The 12,674-nt window shown below is 44.2% G+C and overlaps 1 protein-coding gene across 1 annotated transcript in view; it reads left to right on the plus strand.

Annotated features, from left to right (window-relative positions):
* Positions 1–638: 638 nt before the first annotated feature.
* xpo4 (exportin 4) overlaps positions 639–12,674 on the plus strand; it is a 47,883-nt gene continuing 35,847 nt past the window's right edge. Inside the window, exons 1-6 of the mRNA XM_076030909.1 lie at positions 639–790; positions 3,089–3,194; positions 4,100–4,241; positions 5,605–5,743; positions 7,486–7,602; positions 7,943–8,096. Coding sequence (XP_075887024.1) covers positions 701–790; positions 3,089–3,194; positions 4,100–4,241; positions 5,605–5,743; positions 7,486–7,602; positions 7,943–8,096 — 748 coding nt within the window. The 5' untranslated portion in view covers positions 639–700. The remainder of the gene's footprint in view (positions 791–3,088; positions 3,195–4,099; positions 4,242–5,604; positions 5,744–7,485; positions 7,603–7,942; positions 8,097–12,674) is intronic.

Below are 12,674 nucleotides of genomic sequence, written 5' to 3' on the forward strand. Positions count from 1 at the left end.
AAAAGCAGTAAAAGATGGACTTTTCTCATTTCTGGGGATTACATTGGCAGACTAGGCATGGGCAAACTGTGGTCAGGGGGGGCCATATGTGGCCAGTTCAGCTTTTAAATGCAGCCTAATGCACTTGGAAAAATATGATATTAATAGTCAGTAAGTCATAAAATAGCTTTATTGTATCCATTTTCTTCTGTGTTTAAGAGTCACTTCAATAAAGAGCTAAATGTTGTGGGGGCTTCAAAGACACTAATTTTATTGTAACTTTGCTTTGTTCACTTTTAATTGACGTTAACATCTCCCATGATATATTTTTCCTCTTGTGAGGTGAGGTGGTGTCACCAAGTTCCCCAATCCATCTGCTCCTGGTCGGGGCCCTCTGCCAAATTTCAGAATCCACTGTGGCCCCACCAGTCAAAAACTTTCCCAAATCACTGTGAGAGATCTTTGATAATCTATAAAAAACGGGTCTCATATTTTGTCTCTGAAACACCATCGTTTAGGGGGGGTTAGGAGGCTGGGCGAGGCGGGACGGGGGTCTTTGTTTCGGCTGAGTTGACAATGCACATCTCTTGGCAGAGTTACATAACCCGCCGGCTCCACACACACACACACACACACACACACACACACTGCAGCGGCGGATGGGCTGCTGCTGAACCCCGGCGGGCGGGCAGCGGCGCTGTAATCCCACAATGCAGAGCGCATGGCGCGTCATTGGAGAGGGACGATGATGGCGGCGGTCGGTGCACCAGAAGTGATCACACAGCTGGAAAGCGCTGCCAAAGTTTTAATGGTGAGATAACCGTCGTTGTTGTCCGTAGCCAGAGGGCAGGAGGTACGCAAACGCGATCCCAAACGCCCGGGGCGGAGTTTGGCGGCAGGAGACGGACGCGGTCGGTCGTTTCTTCCCGGTTTTCGCTGCTTCGCGGGTGCCCGGAGAGACGGTGTGTGTGTGTGTGTGTGTGTGTGTGTGTGTGTGTGTGTGTGTGTGTGTGTGTGTGTGTGTGTGTGTGTGTGTGTGAGCGGTGCGTGGCGCCCTGCCTGTCTGCCTGCCTGCGCCTGCCTGCCTGCCTGCCTCGCCGATCTCCATCCCAGCCAAATCAAATATTTGGAATTCTCAAACACGCCTCACGTCTAGCCCACGCTGATCACGACAAGTAAATGAATGAATGAACGCAGCCCCGAAATGTGAAAGTCCACGTTCGGACACTTTCCAAGCGTGACTCCGCTCCTCTGGAAACTTGAGCGGCTCGTGTCGCGGCTCTCCGCGGCTAACGTTTACATCAAGTTTTGGCTGCTCCCATTGAGAACACCGCAAGCATCTTGAAGTTGTGGGATTTTTGCCTTTTTATCCCCTTATTGGTTACTCAGTGTTAACCGTTAGCTCGTCTTAAGCTCACTGAAACGTCAAATTCCACAAAACATTCGTATACGATGAACCTTTCGTTAGCTTATTTTCAACGAAACGGGGACTTAATAAAACTGCAGCTAGGAGCCAGTGGCTAACCATGTGCATCCAGTGGCTCTGTCAATATCATCAATTAGCTCTAGCTAGCAAGAGCTTGTTCCCCCCCACATCTACCATTTTGCCCTCCCTTATCATGTGTAAGAACAGCTAGCATAACCACGCCGTGAAATAAACCACTATTCGATACTACTGCAGTGTCAGTTTTCCAGAATGAGGTGCTTCATGTGAACACCACAACAACCACCACCGAGGTGCTGTACCTTCACACGTTAGCTAGCAGGTGTGTTATGGCAAGAGTATTTTTGCTTAGATTTCCAGGAGTCTCCACACATTCGCCCCATTGTATCCGAATTTAACTTGTCAGACTTAGTACAGCCTCACACAATATGTCGCACCACACCTTTGACTTCTGTTTTTACGTAGTAACGTTTAACTATTGTTCAAAACAAGCGCACTTTCAGAATTAGTGGTTTAAATATAAAGCAGTGTTGTTGTTTTAAATTCGAAACTTCTTAGGCTACTTTTAATCGTTTAAATTCTGCTTTTGCTTTCCCCTCATTTCTATTTCCCTGCAGTGGACAGTCAGTGATTCAGAGGAAAGGTATAAACTCTAATCAAAGAACTGGACAGTTATATTTATTTTAATACTGAATTTAGATATATGATGTGTTTTTAACAATTGGTAACAATCTCCTTTCAGGTTGAATTTTAATCACTTCAGATTAAAATTAGTATTTTGTTAATAGTAGCTAATACATTAATGATTCCCCCATATAAATGCACTTAGAGATTCACTCTGGTTATTCATTGACTTGTTAATGTAGCGACATCACCAATATAAAGCGGTTCATGTTTTAAATTTAACTTAATATTGTTTGCAGTAATGTTTATTTTCTAATGTACTTATGAGTATGCCGATTGCATGTATGAAGGTACATAACCTTGATTTTGTGTAGTCTCAGCTGAGTTGTTTAAATAATAGCTACACTCGTACGAGTATATACATTTTTATGGCACAGACTTTTTGTCAAACGTAACACTTGACATATCACAGTTTCCAGTTGCTTGCACAAAGTGACTTACTTACTCAAAGCTGACTGCTTTGTCTAAGTGTTTTGTTTTGGTGAACAGTGAAACTGTAGCATTTGTAATGGAGCTGCTCTCTGCTCTGTTGTGGTTGAAAGTGCAGTCGTTGAGACTGTATGAAATCTGTGTCTGTTTGTTTCCTGTTTTTAGGCTAATTGCTCGTTCTTGACTCGCATATAAGTGGTGCTGTGTTATGTCCCCACTGCGTCATGGATGTATATTATGAGACCTGAAGTCTACGGCGATAAAGGCCTCTTTATTTCAGCTCTGTACTGAAATAGCCTCAGAGCTTTTCGCTAGAGTGTCATATTGGCGGTGATGTGTCTGTCTGCGCGTGCATATCCTCTGTTAACTGCATCCTTCCATAAGGTTGTCTGTATGCTAACTTAGACTGCACTGACTCCAGTAAACTACAAGTGCCTACTCTTTTGGGGTTGGTTCTTTGCGGATACATTTATGAGACATAATCCAAAGACGGTCCTCAGCGATCATGTTAATCTTTTTCTTTTTTGGTTCTTTTTGTTTGTTTGTTCACAGGCGCCGCCGTCCATGGTGAGCACAGAACAGAGGCAACATGCTGAACACATCTTCCTCTCCTTCAGGAAATCCAAGTCCCCATTTGCCATCTGCAAGCACATCCTCGGTAATTAAGGACTTGATTTTTTAGACCACATTAGGCTGCAGCCAGTTTGAGATCCTGAAAGTGTGATTTTTAGCATGTGTGCGTGTGTGGGGAGAAAAAAAAAAAAAATCATTCATCTTTTGGTGCCAAATTCCAATATCCTGGAAAGTAAACCTTAGCGTCTGCGTGCCAATAATTATTTGTGTCAAGATTTTAAGCGGCTGCCGATTCGCTCTCACATTATAGAGCCGTAAACTAAAGACACTTACAAACTTGTTTATGTTATGAGGCAAAATTGGTGTCATGTCAAAAGAGCCTTAAGTGCGGCTCCACTTCATTAAGGTGGATCAAAATAAAGCAAATGTAATATCCGTGCCAGAAAAAGTAGGGGCAAAAGACGGAAATACAACACACTACATTTGGGGAAAACCCAGATTTGAGTCACCAATTAAATGGAAAATAAGTTTTGTGCTGTAATGGAAAAAAAAAAAAAAAAAGAGTTGTTTTGGAACCGGTATTGAATCTGGAATCGTATCAGAAAACCGAGCCCAAGTTTCATGGTATGACGGTGATGGCAAAGAGCCTTTGTCCATTGATTACAATCAGTTATTTTTTGTAAGCAGTGTATGAACATATGTAATATTAACGTGTGTGTTGATTGTGTGGGATTCTTGTTCTTACTGGGGAGGAGGCTCATGTTGCAGGACCTGTATGATGGGAAAGATTAGGGTTTTTGAATATCTTTTTAATTACTTCACCTTGGTAACTAACGACATATTAATAACTGGCAGCCTTGACAGAGTTTCCACTTTCTGGTTTTCGTTTTAGTGAACCTAAGTTTGATGGAACAGCAGGCGTGGCCGTAGACACATGCTGCTGTTTGGAATCCCTCGCCTAACTTTACCTCCTCTCTCTTCCCCCCGCAGAGACCAGTAAAGTGGACTATGTGCTGTTCCAGGCAGCCACGGCACTCATGGAGTCTGTGGTGCGCGAGTGGATCCTTCTGGAAAAGACCAGTATCGAGTCTCTGCGGGCCTTTCTCCTCACCTACGTCTTACAGAGACCAAAGTAAGAACAGAGGGCTCGGTCAATCTGCACGTCGCTCGCCAGCGAGTGGTGTGATTCACGATTTGCACCAACAGGTGGCGTTATTTGGGCTCTAAAAGGCTGCGTTCAGACTGCAGGCGAATCTGATTCGAATCAGATTCCTTCTCAAATCTGATTTTCAGGGCTGACTGTCCACACTGTTTTTTAGCAAGTGTCCAAAATGTTTAGTGTCCAACTGTTCAGACTGGGCCACATTATTGACCCATCTGACAGGTTGCTTGCTGCAGCAACGATGTCGTTGCGGAGGCGTCGCCCAGCATAGCGTGTGGTGTGTGACGTCACATCATTGTGACAGCGGCACTTGTTGTGATACAGGCCCTGGAGCTTGGCTTGAATGGAGATATTGTATCTCCCCACACCGGCGTGTTTGGAGCTGTTCACACTGAGACCCATCTGTCCAAATGCAATCGAAACTACCTCCCGAAGGTTTTTTTTCAATCCATTTTGCAAAGACCGGATTTCATGCGATTTGTAACGGGTCAGACTACAAAAGAGCCATCCGGTTTCAATGTGGATGGGCTAAAAATCAGATTTTGGCTGCCAGTCTGAACGCGGCTAAAAAGTAATACTAATACTAAGTGATGAAAGTCACCCTGAGGTCAGCTCACTGCTGATGTCATTAAAAGACCGGAGCTGCTGTGAGCACGGTGACGCCGATGCTCCAGCCATAACACTGGCAAAAGTTGGAAAATATGAGCGGGGAGCCTCAGTAATGTCAGACACCGTCTGTGGGACATCCTGCATTATGTTCACTCCCGCGCAAAGGCCAGTAAAAGAAGCCAGTGACGGGACACCGTCTGCGGGGCGCCGTGGCGCCGTGGTCAAGTTGGCCACCTTTTGTGTTTCTCTGGTCAATGAGCCACACCCATGTCAGGAACAGCGCAGAGTCCTGCTGTTGCGACAAAGGAGTCAAATCAGCCAGTTTTGCTTGATTGCAGCTCTCGGAATTCACCTCAGTGAACCGTGAACACAGAGACGGTTTCAATGCTTCTAAGAATTTTCAGGAGCTTTAATGTTTGCTTCAAACGGCACATTCTAGCTCTCTGACTCTGGTGAACAAAAAACAAAAAACAAACATGTTGCCTGTGTTTAATTAGAGCCCGCGATGTACAGTGTGAAAAAAAAAAAAGCCGTGAGGAAAAGTTCTGCGTGCGATGCAGGCCAAAGAAAACAAGCCGCAGCTGTGACTTTGCCCTCTGATTACGACGACACCTCAGTTTTCACTCTCGCCGCTCTGCACTCAGTTAACCTCTGAGGTGCCTGCTCTCAGCTTCTCAGGTCTTTGACTGCGCGCTCCTCTTGTCTTTCACCCTCTCCCCTGCAGCCTCCAGAAGTACGTTCGCGAGCAGATCCTGCTGGCGGTGGCGGTCATTGTGAAGCGAGGCTCCCTCGACAAAAGCATTAACTGTAAAAGCATCTTTCACGAGGTGGGACAGCTCATCAGCAGCGGCAACCCCACAGTGGTAAGAGGGCCGCGCTCGTGTGAGCTTGGCATGGTGGCCAATCACTTCAGTCAATGCGTTTGAGTTAAAGACTACAAATTACAAGACAAATAGCTTAAAATTATTTTCAGTTAACATTTTTTTTTTTTTTTTGTTCCATGACTTTTTTTTTTTTCTAAATCTAATTTTCTTTCAGAAGAAGCTTCAGTCTGATCAGGGATGTTAACAATTTATTGATTATCGATTAATTGTCGATTAAGAATTTAATTGAATAAATTAAATTTGTCGCAATTAATTGAACTTTTTACACGGGTAGGTTATATCATTATAATGATAGATATAGATACTGTAATGGTCATAATATACCTAGAACAAGTTACTTTTAAACAACTTTTTTTATTTAAAAAAATATGTTAGAAGTCAACTTAAAGTCAGAGGATAAATGTTTATGGAGTTTTTACTGTTCAATAATGTAAAAAGGGGTCACATTGGACACTCAACATTATTTAAGGGTTAAATAATATATAATACATTTTTCATTGTGAAATTTAGGTTCTCAGGAAAAATCGCAGCCAAATTAATCGTTAACCGATCGATAAGTTCAATCAGCTAACGATTGATGAATTAAATCGATAATTTGCATCTCTAAGTCTGATACATTCAGTCTTTTGAATAAATTTGGAAACTAAACTTTTTCAATTTCTTTCTATTTTTTAAAGCTTTTTATTTCATTCATTCATTCATCCTGTCCACTCAACAATTTAAGGGTTGATATGATCACATGGCCACATCACATATTAAATAGATTAAAGTTTACTCAAGGGACGTGTAGCCTTTAATTTTGACTGTTTAGCTCTGACACATATTTAAACAAGTGCTATGGTATAAATAAAACCTAATTAGTCCCACACGCTGCCTGTTTTCTAATCCTCTTTGGAATCTACAGGCTATAAATGCTCTCCAACTTGTATATAATTGTATTTTAGATACACTCAAAGCGCCAGATGTAAGCGTGTCGAAGCTTTGATGGTATTTATTATATCTGCACCTCGATGAACCGCAGTTGTGTCCCGGTTACGGCCTCCCCGCCTGGAATCTGGCTCGGATTAAAAAGAGCTCAGTGTGAAAATAAAATACAGCACAAAAGGCCGTGTTGGAAAAAGCTCCAGGCGTGTTCCTGTGGTCAGTGGAAAGTTGGAAATCTCGTGCCTATTTTTGTTGTTTCCCAGACTCAAATCGAAATTGTGTAGGGAAAAAAAAACATACTTTTTTTTTCTGTTTTAACGTCGTAAAATGTTGAAATGGAAATGTTGAGTCCGAAAAGTAACGACTGCTGTGCCTTCTCTTCATGAAGCCCGAATAACTATTGTGTTCGAACGATGCCTCATTACATATTTGAACAAAAGTATTTTAAGCGATCAAACTGCAGTGCGCCCCTCCAACCAGCAGAGTGCAGTGTTTCATATGTTTTTTGTGGCGTGGCTAGAGCGCAGCCCAGTTCCACTTGAACGCTGGAATTTCCCTTTACCAATCAATCGATTTTGCTGATTTACGCTTTGGGGCGGACACAGATGAACACAGGAACCCTTGTTTATTTTCACTGGCTTTGTAACACTCTTAATTATTACACATTTGGTCCTTCAGTCTTTCCATTTTTTTGCAAGCTGCACCTAAATCACACCCGTGCCCCTCATCGCGAAATATAATGGCAGTATAAGATCAGCACTGAACCCTTTGTGATCACGTGAGCCTCTCTGCTGCAGCAAACGCTGGCCTGCTCCATCCTCACCGCCCTGCTGAGCGAGTTCTCCAGCTCCAGCAAGACCAGCAGCATCGGCCTCAGCATGGAGTTTCACGGCAGCTGCAAGCGACTTTTCCAGGTACGTTCACTTTCATCTATCTCCCACCTGGTCTGTGCAGTCATGTATTTCAATTAAGATTTCTCGCCGTCTGTTCTGTTGGCTGTTCAATGGTTAAACTTAAAGGCGGTGCACATGTGACGGCAACTCTTATGGTTGTAGTTTTAATTTTAGATTTAATACAAATGTGCAAAAGTTAGCCACTTTTTTTAATTTTATGAAATTTTTATTTGTGCTGTTGTGCAAAACAGTTTCACCCTCAGGTTTACCCTTAAAATTTTACTCATTCCAAATTATTGTTCTGTTTACCACGACTGCATGCATGACGTTTCTGAAACGCAACCGTCTTCATCCTCACCAGGAGGACGGCCTGCGTCAGATCTTCGTGTTGACCATGGAGGTGCTGCAGGAGTTCAGCCGCAGGGAAAACCTCAACGCTCAGATGTCGTCCGTTTTCCAGCGCTACCTCGCACTGGCCAATCAGGTCCTGAGCTGGAACTTCCTGCCCCCAAACTATATCCTTTCTCACGTTCCAGTGAAAAGTAGGCTCATTTCTTGATCCGGTCGCGTGACGCGTGACTTTAAAAGCAGGTACGTCCCTCTTACCTGTGTTATCGCCTGTCGTCTTTGTTGTGGTGGTGGTGGTCTGAGCTTGTTATTGCGGAGTGAGTTGTTCTAGTTTGGTGTGGAAGATATTAAAAATATATATTAGAATTTAAAAGTAAATTTTGGGGAGAAAAAGAGAAACAATTTGAAAAATAGTAAAATAGATTTTTTTTTTATTGATTTTTTTTTTTATTGATTTTTGTTATTTTATGTAGGTGATCTCAAAACCTTGTGTCACATAAAAGTGGATCAGAAATTAACATTAACACATATATATATATATATATATATATATATATATATATATATATATATATATATAGAAATGTATATATATTACATTAACATGTATTATAAGCAAAAATATACTGAGTATAATACAAATATACTAATGTTCATACATAAAAGAAACTGCACAAAAACTATCTTGACAACAATTAAAACAAATCTAATGTCAAACAGCAATAATGCACATTGTCCGCATATAACGTGCATGCGCGTGCTCACGTGTGTGTGCGTGCATGCATGCTGCGTGACTGTACAAACACGCGACACCCAGGAATGCGTGTCCGCCCGCTCCTCCCGCTTTGTACTTCATCTCTTGTGCACACACTCATGTTATCTCCGCAGTTGCCGACATAGCTAAGTGAACCCTCGGCTCGTGTGTGAGTGTGTGTGCACTTTCCTGTCGGGGAGACGGAGAGCCGGGGGTTGGGGGGGGGGGGGGGGGGTTCATTACGGCCTAAATCCCGGCAGCCTGGCACCCCCCCCCCCCGTCTGAGGGGGATCTGGAGTGGCGCTTCCCTGCCAGCCAGGGCCATGTATCACTTTCAAAGAGGTGTCTGCAAGTCCATCTCCTCCGTCCCATTCCAGTAGCACCGCCTCGGCTCGTCGAGGCTCCCCTCGGTATGCCTGGCACTCTCGCTTTGATGCGTGCGCGCGTTCCTCCAAAAAGTGTCGCCGGGGCCATTTTGGACCCTCGTTGACACGCGGCGAGTGCGGCGGCCACTTTGCGGCAATTACGCACGGAGCCATGCCGCATCTATCATCGCATTAATGCAATGATAAAACCCGGATTTGTTGGATGTTTGCTCCCGCCGGGTCAGCCGGCACCGACTCGCTTTCGGAGACGTTTGTCAGTCGGGCCCGTTGGGTTCCTTTGAAGGTAGTTTAGCTTGAATGAAGTGCGCACAGGCTTTGAAGTCTGAAATGAAAAACCACAAGATGTTGTCACCCTCCCGTGACCTTACAACTGATCTTGTTCACTTCCACAACTCTCTCGTAGGGCTGTGCGATTAATCGATTTTCAATCGAAATCGGATTTACCAGTCAAGACAATAAAAAAAAAAGAAAAGAAAAAAGGGGAAATCTTAAAATCGATTTTCCTCTCGCTTGCTTCCCGGCTGTGCGCCTCTGGCAAGATGTGAACGTTTTGCACTTTATTCATTCGTCGTTGTTCAAGATGATAGAAAAACCTTTTATTTTGAAAGTGATGTTTGGTGAAAGACAGCTAAGGTTGTCCTTTATTCCCAAACAAGGGAACTTCATCTCTGTTTATGTAGAACCTGCTCGTTTTCAAGGGAACTTTGGTGAAAGTGAAATTCTCACTTCATTAATCCCAACTAAGGGATTCATCTTTGTTTGGTCAAGAAGACTGTAAATGTTCTCACTTCACTAAACCCAAGGAGCATTGACACTTCATCTTTCAGTTGCACTTCATTTGCAATAGGGACCTTTGTTTGCTATTTTTCTTTAAAAATAAAATATTTGAAATTTATTCCATTGTCTTTTGTAGTTTTACCAACAAACAAAAAAAGAGTTTTCAGAGGAACAAAATTGGGATTTTATTTTTATTCGTTGTCATAAAATGTGGTCGACAATAAATAGGTTTCTTGGTACATAAAGGCTGTAACAAATGTATGCTTTGTTTTGCTTAGAGTAGGTTTTTATGTTTATATAAGGAGCTGGTCTGCCACAGAACAAAATTCAGTTAGTCCGTTTTTTAACATTGTTAACTTTTTATTTACACGGCAATGGAAAATAGCTTTAGGACACCCTTAAATTTTTTATTCAATCCCGATTATTGACATGAAATATTTGCCAGATATTTTTGTGTGTGTGTGTGTGTGTGTGTGTGTGTGTGTGTGTGTGTGTGTGTGTGTGTGTGTGTGTGTGTGTGTGTGTGTGTGTGTGTGTGTGTGTGTGTGTGTATGTGTGTGTTTCATAAGGTTTTGGCTGCATCAGAGGCACACAATAATAAAAACAAATGGAAGTTTTGCACAGGGGTAGTAAAAAAGTGTGTTGTGCTAAGAATCGGTCATAAGCATCCAGGTTTATGTCAATGCAGTCACTGACATTAACCCACGTGCACCGCTCAGAATTGGATGTTTCAACAAGACGACTTTGTCCCTCGCACTATATCCAGAGTACAAGAAGTAAATAATAACAATAATAAAAAGAATAATAACCCCAAAGTCGCTTTACTGAATATAACAACACATAAGGTACAGGATACAGACCAGAGCACGCAAAACAACAATACCACAACATACAAACAACAGTACAGAGAGGAGTGTCAGGGAGTTGGGGAGTAGGGACAGTCAAAGACTCGGGCAAAACAGGTAGGTTTGAACAAACGACAACAAACAAACAAACTTGTTAACAAACAACAACAAATTCCAGGGTGTCCCAAAAAACTTTCAGTCAAAAACAAACATTGTCGGTCCGCCGCAGAAGGCAATTTCAACGTGGGAGTTGTCACCCGGGAGTGTTGCGGTGTCTCGTGTGCGGTGCGGCTCTTTGAAACCCCAGCGCATGTCGGCCCTGCAAGTGTGTGGCGCTTTGATGAAAAGGGGGAACAGATTGATGACGACCGCTGGGAGCCCGAGAGGCCCGCAATTGTCGCGACACGCCTGCGGGATGCGCTGCTGTGTGCCGGGGTGGGGGTGGGGGTGGGGGTGGTGCGTGGGGGAGTAGGGGCTCCTTAATTACCTAGCTGACACACACACACACACACACACACAAACTCCTCGACCAGCCGCCCGCCTCCCTCCCTCCACTCCACCCCCCGGTCTTTAGGAGCGGCATGCGTGTCATCTGTCCTTGCTGCTGTCTGATCCCCTCCCTGACCCCCCACCCCCCACCCCTCCAACCTTCCCCCACTCTGGTGTCGTCTGTCGGAGGCACGCTCCGCGGGCGTTGCTTGCGACACCGTGTCACTCGGCACCGGGGCTACGCTCCAGACGGGCTGTAGCGCTCGGGCTCCGCTGGTGGCGGCGGCGGCGGCAGTCAGGTGCTGTAAATGGCTGTCGGGGCTGACAGACGGGATCGAGCCGTCGCCCTCGGCCCCTCCCCCGGCCCCCCCGGCTAGCGCACGGGGGCTCCACTCTGCCGTCCCGCGCGTTTATGTCGTCGAGATGCGTTGGGTGGTCGGCATCGCGCCGGTCTGAAAGGCTCGCGTTGATCATCGATTCGCTCCCGCCTGCAACAGGAGGTCGTACGGCAGGGGTGGGCAAACCTTTTGGACTCGAGGGCCACAGTGGGTTCTAAAGTTTGACAGAGGCGGCCTCGGAGCAGCAGCAGATGGATGCAGTGTCTTGGTGACCCACCTCATAGGAGGAAAAAATGTACCATGGGATACGTAGAAAACGTGCTTCAATGTCAGTTGAAAATGATCAATAGGGTTGCAATCTCAGTATTTAGCTCTTTATTGACCTCCTGACTCTGAAAACACTAAATAAATGGATGAAATGCAGCTATTTTACTTATTATTATTAATATAAATTCTTCTAGATTAAAAAGCTTGACGGGCCACATATGGCCCCCAGGCCGTATTTTGTCCACCCCTTGTCGTACAACTCAACTTTGAAGGTTTTTCTCCTTCTTGACTCTTTTTATTGAGCTCACCTTCGAGGAGGTTGGTCATCACCACCAGAAGTGCAGTAGCAACGCGTTAAAGTCCCCTGATTGACGCTTCTTCTTACTGTCAGTCTTGGGTTTTTTTTTGTTTTGTTTTTTTCATTTGCTGTTCAAGGGTCAGTCAATCCATAGTCTTTTTGGCCCTGGGGTTAAGGTCAGGATTTGGAGTGTGTAAGCCGATGCTGGAATGTTTTCCTTGACCCTGACCTGTTTGGAGAATCCTTAGCCGCTGCTGTCTAAACACAGCCAGGAGGGAATATAGACGCAGATTCCTGGCTGATGGACGTTCAGCGACTTCATTTCAAAATATGTTTTTCTTAGTTACATACAAAGAAAATAATGCATTTTACTGATTTATTTATGTACAAAAAGTTTAACATGGCCATTCCTGCTGACTGAAATATTTCAGTGTTGATTTAAAAATCAGTTGGTGGATAATTAATGGCAGCTGCTGTCATAACAGATGAGTGGGGCCCAAACGGTGTTAAGGAGGGGGGTAAAATTGGAGAGGGTCCTTGAGGAAGTATTTCTGGACTGTTATTTCACATGCTCCAGACAGTATGGAAGTC

This window comes from Nelusetta ayraudi, unplaced genomic scaffold (genome assembly GCF_046127955.1).
Source record: "Nelusetta ayraudi isolate G7.1 ecotype Tasmania unplaced genomic scaffold, CSIRO-AGI_Nayr_v1 ptg000031l, whole genome shotgun sequence".
Lineage (NCBI taxonomy): Eukaryota > Metazoa > Chordata > Actinopteri > Tetraodontiformes > Monacanthidae > Nelusetta > Nelusetta ayraudi.